The sequence below is a fragment of the Salmo salar genome, chromosome ssa15 (assembly GCF_905237065.1).
Source record: "Salmo salar chromosome ssa15, Ssal_v3.1, whole genome shotgun sequence".
NCBI lineage: Eukaryota > Metazoa > Chordata > Actinopteri > Salmoniformes > Salmonidae > Salmo > Salmo salar.
This window is the reverse complement of record NC_059456.1, coordinates 103,783,730-103,807,556: the sequence shown is the minus strand read 5'-3', so window position 1 is coordinate 103,807,556 and position 23,827 is coordinate 103,783,730. Positions and strand designations below refer to the sequence as shown.

At 49.6% G+C, this 23,827-nt stretch overlaps 1 protein-coding gene and 1 long non-coding RNA gene across 13 annotated transcripts in view; both read left to right on the top strand.

Annotated features, from left to right (window-relative positions):
• The window catches only part of ubr4 (ubiquitin protein ligase E3 component n-recognin 4), a 142,896-nt gene that overhangs the window by 73,194 nt on the left and 45,875 nt on the right, over positions 1-23,827 (top strand). For 5 of the 12 annotated variants that reach the window (XR_006759367.1, XM_045696474.1, XM_045696480.1 and 2 more), the window contains exons 50-61: positions 1,648-1,680; positions 1,996-2,059; positions 2,254-2,388; positions 12,373-12,547; positions 13,701-13,874; positions 14,652-14,773; positions 14,951-15,062; positions 16,636-16,787; positions 17,891-18,068; positions 20,201-20,305; positions 20,865-21,002; positions 21,318-21,486. Coding sequence is in view for 11 of the 12 variants with exons in the window: in XM_045696474.1 (XP_045552430.1) it covers positions 1,648-1,680; positions 1,996-2,059; positions 2,254-2,388; positions 12,373-12,547; positions 13,701-13,874; positions 14,652-14,773; positions 14,951-15,062; positions 16,636-16,787; positions 17,891-18,068; positions 20,201-20,305; positions 20,865-21,002; positions 21,318-21,486 (1,557 nt within the window). In the remaining variant the exon portion in view is untranslated. Of the gene's footprint in view, positions 1-1,647; positions 1,681-1,995; positions 2,060-2,253; positions 2,389-12,372; positions 12,548-13,700; positions 13,875-14,227; positions 14,255-14,651; positions 14,774-14,950; positions 15,063-16,635; positions 16,788-17,890; positions 18,069-20,200; positions 20,306-20,864; positions 21,003-21,317; positions 21,487-23,827 lie in introns of all 12 variants that reach the window. The other 7 variants (XM_045696483.1, XM_045696481.1, XM_045696479.1 and 4 more) reach the window with 6 other exon arrangements.
• Positions 2,398-4,053, top strand: LOC123727373 (uncharacterized). The gene is made up of 3 exons (XR_006759368.1): positions 2,398-2,434; positions 3,442-3,813; positions 3,854-4,053. It is a non-coding gene; the product is annotated as an uncharacterized lncRNA (long non-coding RNA).

Here is a 23,827-nt window from a genome sequence, read left to right as displayed (position 1 = left end):
GCCCTAATGAACACGACCCAGGCGACAACCAGTAGAATGACATTAACTGTAGAGCTTAATCTCTCTGTAATATATAGTTATCTCTCTCCTGACCCCTCAGTCTCTCTGTAATATCTAGTTATCTCTCTCCTGACCCCTCAGTCTCTCTGTAATATCTAGCTATCTCTCTCCTGACCCCTCAGTCTCTCTGTAATATATAGCTATCTCTCTCCTGACCCCTCAGTCTCTCTGTAATATATAGCTATCTCTCTCCTGACCCCTCAGTCTCTCTGTAATATCTAGCTATCTCTCTCCTGACCCCTCAGTCTCTCTGTAATATCTAGCTATCTCTCTCCTGACCCCTCAGTCTCTCTGTAATATATAGCTATCTCTCTCCTGACCCCTCAGTCTCTCTGTAATATCTAGCTATCTCTCTCCTGACCCCTCAGTCTCTCTGTAATATATAGCTATCTCTCCTGTCCCCTCAGTCTCTCTGTAATATATAGCTATCTCTCGCCTGACCCCTCAGTCTCTCTGTAATATATAGCTATCTCTCTGTAATATATAGCTATCTCTCTGTAATATATAGTCATCTCTCTCCTGACCCCTCAGTCTCTCTGTAATATATAGCTATCTCTCTCCTGACCCCTCAGTCTCTCTGTAATATATAGCTATCTCTCTCCTGACCCCTCAGTCTCTCTGTAATATATAGCTATCTCTCTCCTGACCCCTCAGTCTCTCTGTAATATATAGCTATCTCTCTCCTGTCCCCTCAGTCTCTCTGTAATATATAGTTATCTCTCTGTAATATCTATCTATCTCTCTCCTGACCCCTCAGTCTCTCTGTAATATATAGTTATCTCTCTCCTGACCCCTCAGTCTCTCTGTAATATCTAGCTATCTCTCCTGACCCCTCAGTCTCTCTGTAATATCTAGTTATCGCTCTCCTGACCCCTCAGTCTCTCTGTAATATCTAGCTATCTCTCTCCTGTCCCCTCAGTCTCTCTGTAATATCTAGTTATCTCTCTCCTGACCCCTCAGTCTCTCTGTAATATCTAGTTATCTCTCTCCTGACCCCTCAGTCTCTCTGTAATATATAGTTATCTCTCTCCTGACCCCTCAGTCTCTCTGTAATATCTAGCTATCTCTCTCCTGACCCCTCAGTCTCTCTGTAATATCTAGTTATCTCTCTCCTGTCCCCTCAGTCTCTCTGTAATATATAGCTATCTCTCTGTAATATATAGCTGTCTCTCTGTAATATATAGTTATCTCTCTCCTGACCCCTCAGTCTCTCTGTAATATCTAGCTATCTCTCTCCTGACCCCTCAGTCTCTCTGTAATATCTAGTTATCTCTCTCCTGTCCCCTCAGTCTCTCTGTAATATATAGCTATCTCTCTCCTGACCCCTCAGTCTCTCTGTAATATCTAGCTATCTCTCTCCTGACCCCTCAGCCCATGCAGTCTGTATAGTAGGGTCAGACATTTAGGGTGTGTGTGTGTCTGTCTGTCTGTCTGTCTTTGGCATGTGTGTGTGTGTCCACTGCATGGCTGCAATCATAATGGCTTGTTCTGCTTCTTCCTGTGTTCACTCATTTTCTACTTGGTTTCTTCCTGTTCACACATTGTTTTTCTTTTCCTTTGCTCCCAAAAATACAATCAATAAAAAAGTTGTGAAACTGAGTCCTTATCAACCTTGGACCGGTTAGTAATCACTCTTTCTCTGCTTGTTAGCATGGGTGTGTGTGTGTGTGTTTTGTGTTTGTGAGACTGAACATACCATGTGAATTGCACTCTTCAAAAATACCAACATTTTGGATGTTTGCTCTTAACAACGATGCAACTCATTATTACATCTTGGCTTGTTCTCACTTTAAACATTGAACGGATGTTTTGATTGGTTTCAATTCAATAGACTAGCTTCGATTTGAAGTTTTTAATTTTTTATTTGATTGTTTGATAAATGAATTTATTGATTTAATTTATCAATGAATTGACTACTCTCTGTCTCCCTCTCAGGTTGGTGGTGAGCTCCCTGGAAGCTCTGGAGAGCTGTTTTGCTATGGGCTCCTCCAATGAAAAGGCAAGGCCTTCACTACAACCTTCACAGAGAAACACGGTCTCGTTTGACAGGCCCACAATCCTCCACTCAGTACCAATGTAGTAGTAGTATGTTGTACACTAGACAGAGACTGAAGCTTGATGTTGTGTGGGTTTATGATCGAGCTTTACCAGACAGAAACCGTGTGTAGTAAACTATGATATGTGACTGTTCAGGAGAAGAACAAGGCTGCGGCGCTGGAGTTAGCCACCCTGCTCCTGTCCATGGCTACGCCCTCTGGGGTCCAGCAGCAGACCAAGGGCCTTCTGGCCAGCCTGCACACCAGCCGTACCGCCTACCACAACCACAAGGTAACTAACCATACACACCAGCCGTACTGCCTACCACAACCACAAGGTAACTAACCATACACACCAGCCGTACCGCCTACCACAACCACAAGGTAACTAACCATACACACCAGCCGTACTGCCTACCACAACCACAAGGTAACTAACCATACACACCAGCCGTACTGCCTACCACAACCACAAGGTAACTAACCATACACACCAGCCGTACCGCCTACCACAACCACAAGGTAACTAACCATACACACCAGCCGTACTGCCTACCACAACCACAAGGTAACTAACCATACACACCAGCCGTACTGCCTACCACAACCACAAGGTAACTAACCATACACACCAGCCGTACTGCCTACCACAACCACAAGGTAACTAACCATACACACCAGCCGTACCGCCTACCACAACCACAAGGTAACTAACCATACACACCAGCCGTACTGCCTACCACAACCACAAGGTAACTAACCATACACACCAGCCGTACTGCCTACCACAACCACAAGGTAACTAACCATACACACCAGCCGTACCGCCTACCACAACCACAAGGTAACTAACCATACACACCAGCCGTACTGCCTACCACAACCACAAGGTAACTAACCATACACACCAGCCGTACCGCCTACCACAACCACAAGGTAACTAACCATACACACCAGCCGTACTGCCTACCACAACCACAAGGTAACTAACCATACACACCAGCCGTGCTCGCCTACCACAACCACAAGGTAACTAACCATACACACCAGCCGTACTGCCTACCACAACCACAAGGTAACTAACCATACACACCAGCCGTACTGCCTACCACAACCACAAGGTAACTAACCATACACACCAGCCGTACTGCCTACCACAACCACAAGGTAACTAACCATACACACCAGCCGTACTGCCTACCACAACCACAAGGTAACTAACCATACACACCAGCCGTACCGCCTACCACAACCACAAGGTAACTAACCATACACACCAGCCGTACCGCCTACCACAACCGCAAGGTAACTAACCATACACACCAGCCGTACTGCCAACCACAAGGTAACTAACCATACACACCAGCCGTACCGCCTACCACAAGGTAACTAACCATACACACCAGCCGTACCGCCTACCACAAGGTAACTAACCATACACACCAGCCGTACCGCCTACCACAAGGTAACTAACCATACACACCAGCCGTACCGCCTACCACAAGGTAACTAACCATACACACCAGCCGTACCGCCTACCACAAGGTAACTAACCATACACACCAGCCGTACCGCCTACCACAAGGTAACTAACCATACACACCAGCCGTACTGCCTACCACAAGGTAACTAACCATACACACCAGCCGTACTGCCTACCACAACCACAAGGTAACTAACCATACACACCAGCCGTACTGCCTACCACAACCACAAGGTAACTGACCATACACACCAGCCGTACTGCCAACCACAAGGTAACTAACCATACACACCAGCCGTACTGCCTACCACAAGGTAACTAACCATACACACCAGCCGTACTGCCTACCACAACCACAAGGTAACTAACCATACACACCAGCCGTACTGCCTACCACAACCACAAGGTAACTAACCATACACACCAGCCGTACCGCCTACCACAAGGTAACTAACCATACACACCAGCCGTACCGCCTACACCACAAGGTAACTAACCATACACACCAGCCGTACTGCCTAACCACAAGGTAACTAACCATACACACCAGCCGTACTGCCTACCACAACCACAAGGTAACTAACCATACACACCAGCCGTACTGCCTACCACAACCACAAGGTAACTAACCATACACACCAGCCGTACCGCCTACCACAACCACAAGGTAACTAACCATACACACCAGCCGTACTGCCAACCACAACCACAAGGTAACTAACCATACACACCAGCCGTACTGCCTACCACAACCACAAGGTAACTAACCATACACACCAGCCGTACTGCCTACCACAAGGTAACTAACCATACACACCAGCCGTACTGCCTACCACAACCACAAGGTAACTGACCATACACACCAGCCGTACTGCCTACCACAAGGTAACTAACCATACACACCAGCCGTACTGCCTACCACAAGGTAACTAACCATACACACCAGCCGTACTGCTACCAACCACAAGGTAACTAACCATACACACCAGCCGTACTGCCTACCACAAGGTAACTAACCATACACACCAGCCGTACTGCCTACCACAAGGTAACTAACCATACACACCAGCCGTACCGCCTACCACAAGGTAACTAACCATACACACCAGCCGTACTGCCTACCACAAGGTAACTAACCATACACACCAGCCGTACTGCCTACCACAAGGTAACTAACCATACACACCAGCCGTACCGCCTACCACAACCACAAGGTAACTAACCATACACACCAGCCGTACTGCCTACCACAAGGTAACTAACCATACACACCAGCCGTACTGCCAACCACTAGGTAACTAACCATACACACCAGCCGTACTGCCAACCACAAGGTAACTAACCATACACACCAGCCGTACTGCCAACCACAAGGTAACTAACCATACACACCAGCCGTACTGCCTACCACAAGGTAACTAACCATACACACCAGCCGTACTGCCAACCACAAGGTAACTAACCATACACACCAGCCGTACTGCCAACCACAAGGTAACTAACCATACACACCAGCCGTACTGCCAACCACAAGGTAACTAACCATACACACCAGCCGTACTGCCAACCACAAGGTAACTAACCATACACACCAGCCGTACTGCCAACCACAAGGTAACTAACCATACACACCAGCCGTACTGCCAACCACAAGGTAACTAACCATACACACCAGCCGTACTGCCTACCACAACCACAAGGTAACTGACCATACACACCAGCTGTACTGCCTACCACAAGGTAACTAACCATACACACCAGCCGTACTGCCTACCACAAGGTAACTAACCATACACACCAGCCGTACCGCCTACCACAACCACAAGGTAACTAACCATACACACCAGCCGTACCGCCTACCACAACCACAAGGTAACTAACCATACACACCAGCCGTACCGCCTACCACAACCACAAGGTAACTGACCATACACACCAGCCGTACCGCCTACCACAAGGTAACTAACCATACACACCAGCCGTACCGCCTACCACAAGGTAACTAACCATACACACCAGCCGTACTGCCTACCACAAGGTAACTAACCATACACACCAGCCGTACTGCCTACCACAAGGTAACTAACCATACACACCAGCCGTACTGCCTACCACAAGGTAACTAACCATACACACCAGCCGTACTGCCAACCACAAGGTAACTAACCATACACACCAGCCGTACTGCCAACCACAAGGTAACTAACCATACACACCAGCCGTACTGCCTACCACAACCACAAGGTAACTAACCATACACACCAGCCGTACTGCCTACCACAACCACAAGGTAACTGACCATACACACCAGCTGTACTGCCTACCACAAGGTAACTAACCATACACACCAGCCGTACTGCCTACCACAACCACAAGGTAACTAACCATACACACCAGCCGTACTGCCTACCACAACCACAAGGTAACTAACCATACACACCAGCCGTACCGCCTACCACAACCACAAGGTAACTAACCATACACACCAGCCGTACTGCCTACCACAAGGTAACTCATTTTCCCTTGACTAACGTTTTCTCCTCGTTATGGCTTTTTAAAGTGGCTAAGGCTACATCAGGCTCAAAGGACCATGGGAATCTAACGGGCCCTCGTTGAAGCCTAATGTGGTCTCCTCTTTGTACTTAATGAATGTGTGAGATTACGTTCGCGTGTGTGAGACCAGTCCCACTCACCTCCCCTCTGTTACATGTCTCTCCCCTAGGACCAGTCCCACTCACCTCCCCTCTGTTACATGTCTCTCCCCTAGGACCAGTCCCACTCACTCTCCCCTCTGTTACATGTCTCTCCCCTAGGACCAGTCCCACTCACCTCCCCTCTGTTACATGTCTCTCCCCTAGGACCAGTCCCACTCACCTCTCCCCTCTGTTACATGTCTCTCCCCTAGGACCAGTCCCACTCACCTCTCTCTCTCCTCTGTTACATGTCACTCCCCTAGGACCAGTCCCACTCACCTCTCCCCTCTGTTACATGTCTCTCCCCTAGGACCAGTCCCACTCACCTCTCTCTCTCCCCTGTTACATGTCTCTCCCCTAGGACCAGTCCCACTCACCTCTCTCTCCCCTCTGTTACATGTCTCTCCCCTAGGACCAGTCCCACTCACCTCTCTCTCCTCTGTTACATGTCTCTCCCCTAGGACCAGTCCCACTCACCTCCCCTCTGTTACATGTCTCTCCCCTAGGACCAGTCCCACTCACCTCTCTCCTCTGTTACATGTCTCTCCCCTAGGACCAGTCCCACTCACCTCTCCCCTCTGTTACATGTCTCTCCCCTAGGACCAGTCCCACTCACCTCTCTCTCTCCTCTGTTACATGTCTCTCCCCTAGGACCAGTCCCACTCACCTCTCTCTCCTCTGTTACATGTCTCTCCCCTAGGACCAGTCCCACTCACCTCTCTCCCCTCTGTTACATGTCTCTCCCCTAGGACCAGTCCCACTCACCTCCCCTCTGTTACATGTCTCTCCCCTAGGACCAGTCCCACTCACCTCTCTCTCCCCTGTTACATGTCTCTCCCCTAGGACCAGTCCCACTCACCTCTCCCCTGTTACATGTCTCTCCCCTAGGACCAGTCCCACTCACCTCCCCTCTGTTACATGTCTCTCCCCTAGGACCAGTCCCACTCACCTCCCCTCTGTTACATGTCTCTCACCTAGGACCAGTCCCACTCAACTCTCTCTCCTCTGTTACATGTCTCTCCCCTAGGACCAGTCCCACTCACCTCTCCCCTGTTACATGTCTCTCCCCTAGGACCAGTCCCACTCACCTCTCTCCCCCCTGTTACATGTCTCTCCCCTAGGACCAGTCCCACTCACCTCTCTCTCCCCTGTTACATGTCACTCCCCTAGGACCAGTCCCACTCACCTCTCTCTCCCCTCTGTTACATGTCTCTCCCCTAGGACCAGTCCCACTCACCTCTCTCTCCCCTCTGTTACATGTCTCTCCCCTAGGACCAGTCCCACTCACCTCCCCTCTGTTACATGTCTCTCCCCTAGGACCAGTCCCACTCACCTCTCTCTCCTCTGTTACATGTCTCTCCCCTAGGACCAGTCCCACTCACCTCTCTCTCCCCTGTTACATGTCTCTCCCCTAGGACCAGTCCCACTCACCTCTCTCTCCCCTGTTACATGTCTCTCCCCTAGGACCAGTCCCACTCACCTCTCCCCTCTGTTACATGTCTCTCCCCTAGGACCAGTCCCACTCACTCTCTCTCCCCTCTGTTACATGTCTCTCCCCTAGGACCAGTCCCACTCACCTCCCCTCTGTTACATGTCTCTCCCCTAGGACCAGTCCCACTCACCTCCCCTCTGTTACATGTCTCTCCCCTAGGACCAGTCCCACTCACCTCTCCTCTGTTACATGTCTCTCCCCTAGGACCAGTCCCACTCACCTCCCCTCTGTTACATGTCTCTCCCCTAGGACCAGTCCCACTCACCTCTCTCTCCCCTGTTACATGTCTCTCCCCTAGGACCAGTCCCACTCACCTCTCTCTCTCCCCTGTTACATGTCTCTCCCCTAGGACCAGTCCCACTCACCTCTCTCTCTCCCCTGTTACATGTCTCTCCCCTAGGACCAGTCCCACTCACCTCTCTCTCTCCCCTGTTACATGTCTCTCCCCTAGGACCAGTCCCACTCACCTCTCTCTCCCCTGTTACATGTCTCTCCCCTAGGACCAGTCCCACTCACCTCTCTCTCCCCTGTTACATGTCTCTCCCCTAGGACCAGTCCCACTCACCTCCCCTCTGTTACATGTCTCTCCCCTAGGACCAGTCCCACTCACCTCTCTCCCCTCTGTTACATGTCTCTCCCCTAGGACCAGTCCCACTCACCCTCCCCTCTGTTACATGTCTCTCCCCTAGGACCAGTCCCACTCACCTCTCTCTCCTCTGTTACATGTCTCTCCCCTAGGACCAGTCCCACTCACCTCTCCCCTCTGTTACATGTCTCTCCCCTAGGACCAGTCCCACTCACCTCTCTCTCCTCTGTTACATGTCTCTCCCCTAGGACCAGTCCCACTCACCTCTCTCTCCTCTGTTACATGTCTCTCCCCTAGGACCAGTCCCACTCACCTCTCTCTCCTCTGTTACATGTCACTCCCCTAGGACCAGTCCCACTCACCTCTCCCCTGTTACATGTCTCTCCCCTAGGACCAGTCCCACTCAACTCTCTCTCCTCTGTTACATGTCTCTCCCCTAGGACCAGTCCCACTCACCTCTCCCCTGTTACATGTCTCTCCCCTAGGACCAGTCCCACTCACCTCTCTCTCCTCTGTTACATGTCACTCCCCTAGGACCAGTCCCACTCACCTCTCTCTCCCCTCTGTTACATGTCTCTCCCCTAGGACCAGTCCCACTCACCTCTCTCTCCCCTCTGTTACATGTCTCTCCCCTAGGACCAGTCCCACTCACCTCTCCCCTGTTACATGTCTCTCCCCTAGGACCAGTCCCACTCACCTCCCCTCTGTTACATGTCTCTCCCCTAGGACCAGTCCCACTCACCTCTCTCCCCTCTGTTACATGTCTCTCCCCTAGGACCAGTCCCACTCACCCTCCCCTCTGTTACATGTCTCTCCCCTAGGACCAGTCCCACTCACCTCTCTCCCCTCTGTTACATGTCTCTCCCCTAGGACCAGTCCCACTCACCTCTCCCCTCTGTTACATGTCTCTCCCCTAGGACCAGTCCCACTCACCTCTCTCTCCTCTGTTACATGTCTCTCCCCTAGGACCAGTCCCACTCACCTCTCTCTCCTCTGTTACATGTCTCTCCCCTAGGACCAGTCCCACTCACCTCTCTCCTCTGTTACATGTCACTCCCCTAGGACCAGTCCCACTCACCTCTCCCCTGTTACATGTCTCTCCCCTAGGACCAGTCCCACTCAACTCTCTCTCCTCTGTTACATGTCTCTCCCCTAGGACCAGTCCCACTCACCCTCTCCCCTGTTACATGTCTCTCCCCTAGGACCAGTCCCACTCACCTCTCTCTCCTCTGTTACATGTCTCTCCCCTAGGACCAGTCCCACTCACCTCTCTCTCCCCTCTGTTACATGTCTCTCCCCTAGGACCAGTCCCACTCACCTCTCTCTCCCCTCTGTTACATGTCTCTCCCCTAGGACCAGTCCCACTCACCTCTCCCCTGTTACATGTCTCTCCCCTAGGACCAGTCCCACTCACCTCTCTCTCCTCTGTTACATGTCTCTCCCCTAGGACCAGTCCCACTCACCTCTCTCCCCTGTTACATGTCTCTCCCCTAGGACCAGTCCCACTCACCTCTCTCTCCCCTGTTACATGTCTCTCCCCTAGGACCAGTCCCACTCACCTCTCTCTCCTCTGTTACATGTCTCTCCCCTAGGACCAGTCCCACTCACCTCTCTCTCCTCTGTTACATGTCTCTCCCCTAGGACCAGTCCCACTCACCTCTCTCTCCTCTGTTACATGTCTCTCCCCTAGGACCAGTCCCACTCACCTCTCTCTCCTCTGTTACATGTCTCTCCCCTAGGACCAGTCCCACTCACCTCTCTCTCCCCTCTGTTACATGTCTCTCCCCTAGGACCAGTCCCACTCACCTCTCTCTCCTCTGTTACATGTCTCTCCCCTAGGACCAGTCCCACTCACCTCTCCCCTCTGTTACATGTCTCTCCCCTAGGACCAGTCCCACTCACCTCTCTCTCCCCTGTTACATGTCTCTCCCCTAGGACCAGTCCCACTCACCTCTCTCTCCTCTGTTACATGTCACTCCCCTAGGACCAGTCCCACTCACCTCCCCTCTGTTACATGTCTCTCCCCTAGGACCAGTCCCACTCACCTCTCTCTCCCCTCTGTTACATGTCTCTCCCCTAGGACCAGTCCCACTCACCTCTCTCTCCCCTCTGTTACATGTCTCTCCCCTAGGACCAGTCCCACTCACCTCTCTCTCCCCTCTGTTACATGTCTCTCCCCTAGGACCAGTCCCACTCACCTCTCTCTCCTCTGTTACATGTCTCTCCCCTAGGACCAGTCCCACTCACCTCCCCTCTGTTACATGTCTCTCCCCTAGGACCAGTCCCACTCACCTCTCTCTCCCCTGTTACATGTCTCTCCCCTAGGACCAGTCCCACTCACCTCTCTCTCCCCTCTGTTACATGTCTCTCCCCTAGGACCAGTCCCACTCACCTCCCCTCTGTTACATGTCTCTCCCCTAGGACCAGTCCCACTCACCTCTCTCTCCCCTGTTACATGTCTCTCCCCTAGGACCAGTCCCACTCACCTCTCTCTCCTCTGTTACATGTCTCTCCCCTAGGACCAGTCCCACTCACCTCTCTCTCCCCTGTTACATGTCTCTCCCCTAGGACCAGTCCCACTCACCTCTCTCTCCCCTGTTACATGTCTCTCCCCTAGGACCAGTCCCACTCACCTCTCTCTCCCCTGTTACATGTCTCTCCCCTAGGACCAGTCCCACTCACCTCTCTCTCCTCGGTTACATGTCTCTCCCCTAGGACCAGTCCCACTCACCTCTCTCTCCTCTGTTACGTCTCTCCCCTAGGACCAGTCCCACTCACCTCTCTCTCCTCTGTTACGTCTCTCCCCTAGGACCAGTCCCACTCACCTCTCTCTCCTCTGTTACGTCTCTCCCCTAGGACCAGTCCCACTCACCTCTCTCTCTCCCCTGTTACATGTCTCTCCCCTAGGACCAGTCCCACTCACCTCTCTCTCCCCTCTGTTACATGTCTCTCCCCTACGACCAGTCCCACTCACCTCTCCCCTGTTACATGTCTCTCCCCTAGGACCAGTCCCACTCACCTCTCTCTCCTCTGTTACATGTCTCTCCCCTAGGACCAGTCCCACTCACCTCTCTCTCCTCTGTTACATGTCACTCCCCTAGGACCAGTCCCACTCACCTCTCTCTCCTCTGTTACATGTCTCTCCCCTAGGACCAGTCCCACTCACCTCCCCTCTGTTACATGTCTCTCCCCTAGGACCAGTCCCACTCACCTCTCTCTCCTCTGTTACATGTCTCTCCCCTAGGACCAGTCCCACTCACCTCTCCTCTGTTACATGTCTCTCCCCTAGGACCAGTCCCACTCACCTCTCCTCTGTTACATGTCTCTCCCCTAGGACCAGTCCCACTCACCTCTCTCTCCTCTGTTACATGTCTCTCCCCTAGGACCAGTCCCACTCACCTCTCTCTCCTCTGTTACATGTCTCTCCCCTAGGACCAGTCCCACTCACCTCTCTCTCCCCTCTGTTACATGTCACTCCCCTAGGACCAGTCCCACTCAACTCTCTCTCCTCTGTTACATGTCTCTCCCCTAGGACCAGTCCCACTCACCTCTCCCCTCTGTTACATGTCTCTCCCCTAGGACCAGTCCCACTCACCTCCCCTCTGTTACATGTCTCTCCCCTAGGACCAGTCCCACTCACCTCTCTCCCCTCTGTTACATGTCTCTCCCCTAGGACCAGTCCCACTCACCTCTCTCCCCTCTGTTACATGTCTCTCCCCTAGGACCAGTCCCACTCACCTCTCTCTCCCCTCTGTTACATGTCTCTCCCCTAGGACCAGTCCCACTCACCTCTCTCTCCCCTCTGTTACATGTCTCTCCCCTAGGACCAGTCCCATTCACCTCTCTCTCCTCTGTTACATGTCTCTCCCCTAGGACCAGTCCCACTCACCTCTCTCTCCTCTGTTACATGTCTCTCCCCTAGGACCAGTCCCACTCACCTCTCTCTCCTCTGTTACATGTCTCTCCCCTAGGACCAGTCCCACTCACCTCTCTCTCCCCTCTGTTACATGTCTCTCCCCTAGGACCAGTCCCTGTTGAGCAACGCAGTGCAGTGTCTGAACAGCTGTAGTCGTGACAGCAGAGACCTGGACCCTGAGTTGTTCCAGCGCCTGGTCATCACGGCACGCTGCATCGCCATCATGAGACCCAGTAACCTGGTGCACTTCACCGAGACCAAACCTTCTGGTATTGATCCAGGTAACGACCTATTCACTGATACCTTCTGGTATTGGTCCAGGTAACAACCTATTCACTGATACCTTCTGGTATTGATCCAGGTAACAACCTATTCACTGATACCTTCTGGTATTGATCCAGGTAACGACCTATTCACTGATACCTTCTGGTATTGATCCAGGTAACGACCTATTCACTGATACCTTCTGGTATTGATCCAGGTAACGACCTATTCACTGATACCTTCTGGTATTGATCCAGGTAACGACCTATTCACTGATACCTTCTGGTATTGATCCAGGTAACGACCTATTCACTGATACCTTCTGGTATTGATCCAGGTAACGACCTATTCACTGATACCTTCTGGTATTGATCCAGGTAACGACCTATTCACTGATACCTTCTGGTATTGATCCAGGTAACGACCTATTCACTGATACCTTCTGGTATTGATCCAGGTAACAACCTATTCACTGATACCTTCTGGTATTGATCCAGGTAACAACCTATTCACTGATACCTTCTGGTATTGATCCAGGTAACAACCTATTCACTGATACCTTCTGGTATTGATCCAGGTAACAACCTATTCACTGATACCTTCTGGTATTGATCCAGGTAACGACCTATTCACTGATACCTTCTGGTATTGATCCAGGTAACGACCTATTCACTGATACCTTCTGGTATTGATCCAGGTAACGACCTATTCACTGATACCTTCTGGTATTGATCCAGGTAACGACCTATTCACTGATACCTTCTGGTATTGATCCAGGTAACGACCTATTCACTGATACCTTCTGGTATTGATCCAGGTAACGACCTATTCACTGATACCTTCTGGTATTGATCCAGGTAACAACCTATTCACTGATACCTTCTGGTATTGATCCAGGTAACAACCTATTCACTGATACCTTCTGGTATTGATCCAGGTAACAACCTATTCACTTAGTTTTAGATCAGTTTAGTCTGGACACTTTAATATTGACTAGTCAGATATCCCCGTCACAAGATGAATCCCCTGCTGTGGTTTTACAGCTCTCCGTCCCCACTACATGTATTATTGTCTCCACAATCACTGTTAGGAAACAGTTCGATCTCACTACTTCATTCAGGTCAATAATAAGAGGTCAAAGTTTGACACGTGTTTTTTTTCTTTGTTCAGAGATGACTGAGGAGGGCCAGAAACAGATGGACAGTGAGGGCTGTAACTTCATCATGCAGCTGGTCAATAACTTCTGGAAGCTCCATGCCCTCAAACCGAAGAACGCTTTCCTGGCTCCCGCCTGTCTGCCAGGTAAACTCACATTGTCTTTCCTGGCTCCTGCCTGTCTGCCAGGTAAACTAACATTGTCTTTCCTGGCTCCTGCCTGTCTGCCAGGTAAACTCACATTGTCTTTCCTGGCTCCAGCCAGGAAAACTCACATTGTCTTTCCTGGCTCCAGCCAGGAAAACTCACATTGTCTTTCCTGGCCCCAGCCAGGTAAACTCACATTGTCTTTCCTGGCTCCTGCCTTTCTGCCAGGTAAACTCACATTGTCTTTCCTGGCTCCTGCCTGTCTGCCAGGTAAACTCACATTGTCTTTCCTGGCTCCAGCCAGGAAAACTCACATTGTCTTTCCTGGCCCCAGCCAGGTAAACTCACATGGTCTTTCCTGGCTCCTGCCTGTCTGCCAGGTAAACTCACATTGTCTTTCCTGGCTCCTGCCTGTCTGCCAGGTAAACTTACATTGTCTTTCCTGGCTCCTGCCTTTCTGCCAGGTAAACTCACATTGTCTTTCCTGGCTCCTGCCTTTCTGCCAGGTAAACTCACATTGTCTTTCCTGGCTCCAGCCTGTCTGCCAGGTAAACTCACATTGTCTTTCCTGGCCCCTGCCTGTCTGCCAGGTAAACTCACATTGTCTTTCCTGGCCCCTGTCTGTCTGCCAGGTAAACTAGCATCGTCTCATAGCTGTGTAGTATTCAGTTTGGTGACATGTTTTCAAACCAACATTTTTGTTTTAATTAGGATTTGTTTTGGCGCACGGCGTGATCTGCTGTAAAAAAAAAAAATCTGGATGTTTGTGAAGACTAAATTATATGAGTCGTCAATCGATCAATTGTTGTTCCTCTCCAGGTCTGACCCACATTGAAGCTACAGTAAACGCATTGGTGGACATCATCCATGGGTTCTGCACCTGCGAGCTGGACTACATTAACGTTGCCTCCAAGATCTACATGCAGATGCTACTGTGTCCCGTATGTTCCTCAGTTACACTTTAGACATAGACCTGTGAAAAATATATTTGCAATAGTCATTTTTTTGCTGTGTTGTTTCTGGATCCGCATTTTTGCTGTGTTCAAACTTGTTTCTTTACCTAAATAGCACTTAAATTATGTTTTTTAAAAAGTGATTGATTCTGTTCTGTATTCCAGGACACGTCTGTTAGCTTCGCCTGTAAGCAGGCCCTGATCCGAGTGCTCCGACCCAGGAACAAACGCCGCCACGTGACTCTTCCGTCTCCCCCTCGCTCCAACACACCCATGGGTAGGTATCTCCGTCTCCCCCTCGCTCCAACACACCCATGGGTAGGTATCTCCGTCTCCCCCTCGCTCCAACACACCCATGGGTAGGTATCTCCGTCTCCCCCTCGCTCCAACACACCCATGGGTAGGTATCTCCGTCTCCCCCTCGCTCCAACACACCCATGGGTAGGTACTCCGTCTCCCCCTCGCTCCAACACAATCATGGGTAGGTATCTCCGTCTCCCCCTCGCTCCAACACACCCATGGGTAGGTATCTCCGTCTCCCCCTCGCTCCAACACACCCATGGGTAGGTATCTCCTACCGCTGAATCAGACGAGGGCTTTCAAACCCTGTTTTCCTGGAGAGCAATATTCCTGTAGGTTTTCACTCGAATCCCATTTTGTAACTAATCTGATTCAGTTTATCAACCCAGCTAATAATTAGAATCAGGTGCGTTAGATTGGGGTTGGAATGAAAACCTGGAGGACGGTAGCCTCCCAGGAACTGGGTTAGATAGCCCTAAACTAGACCAATAGAACAGCCAGAAAGTGTTTGCAAGTTAATTTCAGAACGGTATAAATTAAAAAAAATATATATATATACTTTTGTTTAGACTTTTCTGTTTTTCTTTCTTTATTTTAGAATCTTTTTTCAACATCGTCTGCTCTATTAATCTCTTAGTGTTCGGAGCGAAGGCTTGGACAAATCAGAAACCACTAAATGTTTCCATCGACACTGAGTGTTCTCCTCCTTTCTCCTCCTTTCTTCCTGTTCCTCCATCTGTTCCTCCATCTGTTCCTCCATCTGTTCCTCCATCTGTTCCTCCATCTGTTCCTCCATCTCTCTCTCCCTGTTCCTCCATCTCTCTCTCCCTGTTCCTCCATCTGTTCCTCCATCTCTCTCTCCCTGTTCCTCCATCTCTCTCTCCCTGTTCCTCCATCTGTTCCTCCATCTCTCTCTCCCTGTTCCTCCATCTCTCTCTCCCTGTTCCTCCATCTGTTCCTCCATCTCTCTCTCCCTGTTCCTCCATCTCTCTCTCCCTGTTCCTCCATCTCTCTCTCCCTGTTCCTCCATCTCTCTCTCCCTGTTCCTCCATCTCTCTCTCCCTGTTCCTCCATCTCTCTCTCCCTGTTCCTCCATCTCTCTCTCCCTGTTCCTCCATCTCTCTCTCCCTGTTCCTCCATCTCTCTCTCCCTGTTCCTCCATCTCTCTCTCCCTGTTCCTCCATCTCTCTCTCCCTGTTCCTCCATCTGTTCCTCCATCTCTCTCTCCATCTGTTCCTCCATCTCTCTCTCCCTGTTCCTCCATCTGTTCCTCCATCTCTCTCTCCCTGTTCCTCCATCTGTTCCTCCATCTCTCTCTCCCTGTTCCTCCATCTCTCTCTCCCTGTTCCTCCATCTCTCTCTCTCTGTTCCTCCATCTCTCTCTCCCTGTTCCTCTCTCTGTTCCTCCATCTCTCTCTCCCTGTTCCTCTCTCTGTTCCTCCATCTCTCTCTCCCTGTTCCTCCATCTGTTCCTCCATCTCTCTCTCCCTGTTCCTCCATCTCTCTCTCCCTGTTCCTCCATCTCTCTCTCCCTGTTCCTCCTCCTCCAGGAGACAAAGACGATGATGATGAGGATGATGTTGATGACAAGATGCAGCCGTCGGGCCTGACGGGAGGAGAGGGGGGCAGGCAGGAGAGTCAGGAGCAGGGTGAGGTCGACCATGGCGACTTTGAGATGGTGGTGAGTCTCTTTGAGATGGTGGTGAGTCTGGTCCAATCGCTAGTGTCCACTCCTCCTCACCCACTCCTCATACACACTGTAGTAATCTAGTGTCCACTCCTCATACACACTGTAGTAATCTAGTGTCCACTCCTCATGCACACTGTAGTAATCTAGTGTCCACTCCTCATGCACACTGTAGTAATCTAGCGTCCACTCCTCATACACACTGTAGTAATCTAGTGTCCACTCCTCCTCACCCACTCCTCATACACACTGTAGTAATCTAGTGTCCACTCCTCATACACACTGTAGTAATCTAGTGTCCACTCCTCATACACACTGTAGTAATCTAGTGTCCACTCCTCATGCACACTGTAGTAATCTAGTGTCCACTCCTCATACACACTGTAGTAATCTAGCGTCCACTCCTCATACACACTGTAGTAATCTAGCGTCCACTCCTCATACACACTGTAGTAATCTAGTGTCCACTCCTCATGCACACTGTAGTAATCTAGTGTCCACTCCTCATACACACTGTAGTAATCTAGCGTCCACTCCTCATACACACTGTAGTAATCTAGCGTCCACTCCTCATACACACTGTAGTAATCTAGCGTCCACTCCTCATGCACAAACAGGACTCAAGTCGCATTACCACGGTAACATCCCGCCCTTAAAGGGGCAGGTGAACATTTTTGTCTCAGTAATATTTTTGTTAAAAGATTCAGGTCACAGAAAATGTGATTTTTAAACAATTGTGTCACATTACATCCTACTACTAATACATGTATTGTTTTAGAAACATGACAACGCATGCTCATCTGTTTTTTTTGTGTTGGTATAATTTTAGAGGGACATTTTTTTGTGGGGCTGGTAAAAAAATAAATCTGGTTGGCTGGTTAGAGTTTTAAATCTACCTGCAACAGTGGCTGGTGGACCAAAAAGTACATTTTAGGCCCTGCAAATAGCCATATTAACATCTGTGATATGTACAAAACAAAATATATATATATATTTATATATTTATAAAAAACACACACCAAAATACTGTTCATGATGTAAAAATGTTAAACGTGATCTGTGATTTTGATAGGGTTTGCTTATTGTCTGTTATGTCTGGTCTGTGTATCTCTATCCAGTCTGAATCCATGGTTCTGGACACGGCGGAGAATGTGAACAATGGCAACCCGTCTCCGCTGGAGGCTCTTCTGGCCGGAGCCGAGGGCTTCCCTCCGATGCTGGACATCCCCCCAGACGCTGACGACGAGACCATGGTGGAGCTGGCCATCGCGCTGAGTCTTCAGCAAGACCAGCAAGGTCAATACTCACTAATACCACACCGTCGTAAAAATTAATACTCCAGTCCAGATTATACATATTGTGGTACCTTAATCTGGTTTGCCAATAATCTTTTGCCTGGAAAAGTTACCCATGATGTTTATCGACTGACTGTTTCTGTACCCTTGCTTGACATGGTAGCATAGTTTACTAATGCTAGCATCGCCATTAGACTCTGGATCAACAAACCGCTGTCTGTGTGTGGGAGTTGAGGTTTGACAACCCTGTTGTAGTTGTAATATTCTAGGCTCTAGCAGCAGCAGCAGTGCCCTAGGTCTCCAGTCTGTAGCTCTGTCAGGTCAGACTCACTGTAGCAGTGTTGATAATGATGTTGTGGTGTTATTATGGGTTGATCCAGGCAGCAGCAGCAGTGCCCTAGGTCTCCAGTCTCTAGCTCTGTCAGGTCAGACTCACTGTAGCTGTGTTGATAATGATGTTGTGGTGTTATTATGGGTTGATCCAGGCAGCAGCAGCAGTGCCCTAGGTCTCCAGTCTGTAGCTCTGTCAGGTCAGACTCACTGTAGCTGTGTTGATAATGATGTTGTGGTGTTATTATGGGTTGATCCAGGCAGCAGCAGCAGTGCCCTAGGTCTCCAGTCTGTAGCTCTGTCAGGTCAGACTCACTGTAGCTGTGTTGATAATGATGTTGTGGTGTTATTATGGGTTGATCCAGGCAGCAGCAGCAGTGCCCTAGGTCTCCAGTCTGTAGCTCTGTCAGGTCAGACTCACTGTAGCTGTGTTGATAATGATGTTGTGGTGTTATTATGGGTTGATCCAGGCAGCAGCAGCAGTGCCCTAGGTCTCCAGTCTGTAGCTCTGTCAGGTCAGACTCACTGTAGCTGTGTTGATAATGATGTTATTATGGGTTGATCCAGGCAGCAGCAGCAGTGCCCTAGGTCTCCAGTCTCTAGCTCTGTCAGGTCAGACTCACTGTAGCAGTGTTGATAATGATGTTGTGGTGTTATTATGGGTTGATCCAGGCAGCAGCAGCAGTGCCCTAGGTCTCCAGTCTCTAGCTCTGTCAGGTCAGACTCACTGTAGCTGTGTTGATAATGATGTTGTGGTGTTATTATGGGTTGATCCAGGCAGCAGCAGCAGTGCCCTAGGTCTCCAGTCTGTAGCTCTGTCAGGTCAGACTCACTGTAGCTGTGTTGATAATGATGTTATTATGGGTTGATCCAGGCAGCAGCAGCAGTGCCCTAGGTCTCCAGTCTGTAGCTCTGTCAGGTCAGACTCACTGTAGCTGTGTTGATAATGATGTTGTGGTGTTATTATGGGTTGATCCAGGCAGCAGCAGCAGTGCCCTAGGTCTCCAGTCTGTAGCTCTGTCAGGTCAGACTCACTGTAGCTGTGTTGATAATGATGTTGTGGTGTTATTATGGGTTGATCCAGGCAGCAGCAGCAGTGCCCTAGGTCTCCAGTCTGTAGCTCTGTCAGGTCAGACTCACTGTAGCTGTGTTGATAATGATGTTATTATGGGTTGATCCAGGCAGCAGCAGCAGTGCCCTAGGTCTCCAGTCTGTAGCTCTGTCAGGTCAGACTCACTGTAGCAGTGTTGATAATGATGTTGTGGTGTTATTATGGGTTGATCCAGGCAGCAGCAGCAGTGCCCTAGGTCTCCAGTCTCTAGCTCTGTCAGGTCAGACTCACTGTAGCTGTGTTGATAATGATGTTGTGGTGTTATTATGGGTTGATCCAGGCAGCAGCAGCAGTGCCCTAGGTCTCCAGTCTGTAGCTCTGTCAGGTCAGACTCACTGTAGCTGTGTTGATAATGATGTTATTATGGGTTGATCCAGGCAGCAGCAGCAGTGCCCTAGGTCTCCAGTCTGTAGCTCTGTCAGGTCAGACTCACTGTAGCTGTGTTGATAATGATGTTGTGGTGTTATTATGGGTTGATCCAGGCAGCAGCAGCAGTGCCCTAGGTCTCCAGTCTGTAGCTCTGTCAGGTCAGACTCACTGTAGCTGTGTTGATAATGATGTTGTGGTATTATTATGGGTTGATCCAGGCAGCAGCAGCAGTGCCCTAGGTCTCCAGTCTGTAGCTCTGTCAGGTCAGACTCACTGTAGCTGTGTTGATAATGATGTTGTGGTGTTATTATGGGTTGATCCAGGCAGCAGCAGCAGTGCCCTAGGTCTCCAGTCTCTAGGCCTGTCAGGTCAGGCTCCCAGCTCTTCTTCTCTGGATGCAGGGACCCTGTCAGACACCACCGCATCAGGTAATGAAGCTCATTCTACACACAGACTACGACCAACTTTTTAAAATCTGTTTTAAAACACCACTCTCAGGGACGGTTTTAAGCCCCATTGGTTCTCCATTGAAAGTGTCTTGTAGTTCAAGACTAGGATTAATCTGGGTTTGGGCAACTGGACTCAGTTTTTCTATTCCATTAACAAAAAAGCCGAATAGGGGAGGGAGGGTGTTTTTCCTGTAACAGCTGTGCTTATGCTTCTAGAGGAGGGAGGGTGTTTTTCCTGTAACAGCTGTGCTTATGCTTCTAGAGGAGGGAGGGTATTTTTCCTGTAACAGCTATGCTTATGCTTCTAGAGGAGGGAGGGTATTTTTCCTGTAACAGCTGTGCTTATGCTTCTAGAGGAGGGAGGGTGTTTTTCCTGTAACAGCTGTGCTTATGCTTCCAGAGGAGGGAGGGTATTTTTCCTGTAACAGCTGTGCTTATGCTTCTAGAGGAGGGAGGGTGTTTTTCCTGTAACAGCTACGCTTATGCTTCTAGAGGAGGGAGGGTATTTTTCCTGTAACAGCTGTGGTTATGCTTCCAGCCCCAGCATCAGACGATGAGGGCAGCACGGCCGCCACGGACGGTTCTACGCTACGGACCTCTCCGGCCGAGCACGGGGGCAGCGTGGGGTCCGAGAGCGGGGGGTCTGCCATCGACTCAGTGGCAGGAGAACACAGTGGTGAGTTGACACACAGAGGAAACTGTAATGCCCTGTTCAAATGACCTTCCTGCTTTCCTTGGAAGTGATCTGATTTTAGAAATGGCTGGACATGTGAATGCCACGTAGTGGAGCTGTTGTGTTCATCTGTCTAATCATGTCTAATTAGTTATTATTTCAAGGAAAGGAGGCAGGAAGGATGGACTTTTTAAGCCAAATCGAATCACAACTAATCCCTAGCCTTGTACCCACTAAAACACTAAGTCCTAGGCACTTGGCGGAGGTCTGTTTTTCTCATGTTCATCCTCCTTTCCTCGTCTCTCTCTCTCTCTCTAGTGTCAGGCCGCAGTAGTGCGTATGGGGACACAACCGTTGAGGGCCACCCAGCAGGACCAGGCAGTGTGAGCTCCAGCACAGGGGCCATCAGCACCACCACAGCCCAGCAGGAGGGAGACGGATCGGACGGAGACGGAGAGACAGAAGGGGACATCCACACCAGCAACAGGTCAGGAACAACCAAGGCACTGACTTTCCCCATTTTTGAACTTTTGAACTGTTTGCAGTGGTGGTCCTTAGAAACGTTGCGATTGACCATCACTTCTCACGGAAAGAAGGAGAATCTCTAAGGACATTTTTGATTGCGTATCTGATATCTGTGTATACAGTACCAGTCAAAAGTTTGGACACACTCACTCATTCAAGGGTTTTTCTTTGTTTTTACTATTTTCTACATTGTAGAATAATAGTGAAGACATCAAAACTATGAAATAACACATATGGAATCATAGATTATTCAAAGTAGCAACCCGTTTCCTTGATATCTTTGCACATACTTGGCATTCTCTCTACCATCTTCACCTGGAATGCTTTTCCAACAGTCTTGAAGGAGTTCCCACATATGCTGAGCACTTGTTGACTGCATTTCCTTCCCTCTGCAGTCCAACTCATCCCAAACCATCTCAAATTGGGTTGAGGTCAGGGGATTGTGGAGGCCAGGTCATCTGACGCAGCACTCCGTCACTCTCCTTCTTGGTCAAATAGCCCTTACACAGCCTGGATGTGTGTTGGGTCATTGTCCTGTTGAGAAACAAATGATTGTCCCCCTAAGCCCAAACCAGATGGGATGGCGTATTGCTGCAGAATGCAGTGGTAGCCATGCTGGTTAAGTGTGCCTTGAAATCTAAATAAATCACTGACAGTGTCACCTGCAAACAACCATCACACCTCCTCCTCCATGCTTCACGGTGGGAACCACACATGCAGAGATCATCCGTTGACCTGCGTCTCACAAAGACACGGAGGTTAGAACCAAAAATCTCAAAGTTGGGCTCATTAGACCGAAGGACAGATTTCAAATCAAATTGTATTAGTCACATGCACCGAATACAACAGGTGTAGACCTTACAGTGAAATGCTGAATACAACGGGTGTAGTAGACCTTACAGTGAAATGCTTCCTTACGAGCCCCTAACCAACAGTGCAGTTAAAGAAAATACGGATAAGAATAAGAAATAAAAGTAACAAGTAATTAAAGAGCAGCAGTAAAATAACAATAGTGAGACTATATACAGGGGGGGGTACCGGTACAGAGTCAATGTGGGGGGGCACCGGTTAGTTGAGGTAATATGTACATGTAGGTAGAGTTATTAAAATGACTATGTATAGATGATAACAACAGACAGTAGCAGCGGTGTAAAAGAGGGGGGTAATGCAAATATTCTGGGTAGCCATTTGATTAGGTGTTCAGGCAGGAGTCTTATGGCTTGTGGGTAGAAGCTGTTTAGAAGCCTCTTGGACCTTGACTTGGAACTCTGGTACCGCTTGCCGTGGGGTAGCAGAGAGAACAGTCTATGACTGGGGGTGGCTGGAGTCTTTGACCATTTTTAGGACCTTCCTCTGACACCGCCTGGTGTAGAGGTCCTGGATGGCAGGAAGCTTGACCCCAGTGATGTACTGGGCCGTTCGCACTACCCTCTGTAGTGCCTTGCGGTCGGAGGCCGAGCAGTTGTCATACAAGGAAGTGATGCAACCAGTAAGGATGTTCTCGATGGTGCAGCTGTAGAACCTTTTTGAGGATTTTGCCAAATATATTCAGTCTGAGGGGGAATAGGTTTTGTCGTCCCCTCTTCACAACTGTCTTGGTGTGTATGGACCACGATAGTTTGGTGATGTGGACACCAAGGAACTTGAAGCTCTCAACCTGCTTCACTGCAGCCCCGTCGATGAGAATGGGGGCGTGATTGGTCCTCTTTTTCCTGTAGTCCACAATCATCTCCTTTGTCTTGATCACGTTGAGGGAGAGGTCTAATGTCCATTGCTCGTGTTTCTTGGCCCAAGCAAGTCTCTTCTTCTTAGTGGTGTCCTTTAGTAGTGGTTTCTTTGCAGCAATTCGACCATGAAGGCCTGATTCACACAGTCTCCTCTGAACAGTTGATGTTGAGATATGTCTGTTACTTGAACCCTGTGAAGCATTTATTTGGGCTGCAATTTCTGAGGCTGGTAACTCTAATGAACTTATCCTCTGCAGCAGAGGTAACTCTGGGTCTTCCTTTCCTGTGGCGGTCCTCATGAGAGCCAGTTTCATCATAGAGCTTGATGGTTTTTGGACTGCACTTGAAGAAACTTTAAAAGTTCTTGAAATTTTCCAGATTGACTGACATTCATGTCAAAAAATAATGGACTGTCGTTTCTCTTTGCTTATTTGAGCTGTTCTTGTCATAATATGGACTTGGTTTTTTACCAAATAGGGCAATCTTCTGTATACCACCACTACCTTGTCACAACACAACTGATTGGCTCAAACACATTAATTTGTGGAATTTCTTTCCTCCTTAACTTTTAACAAG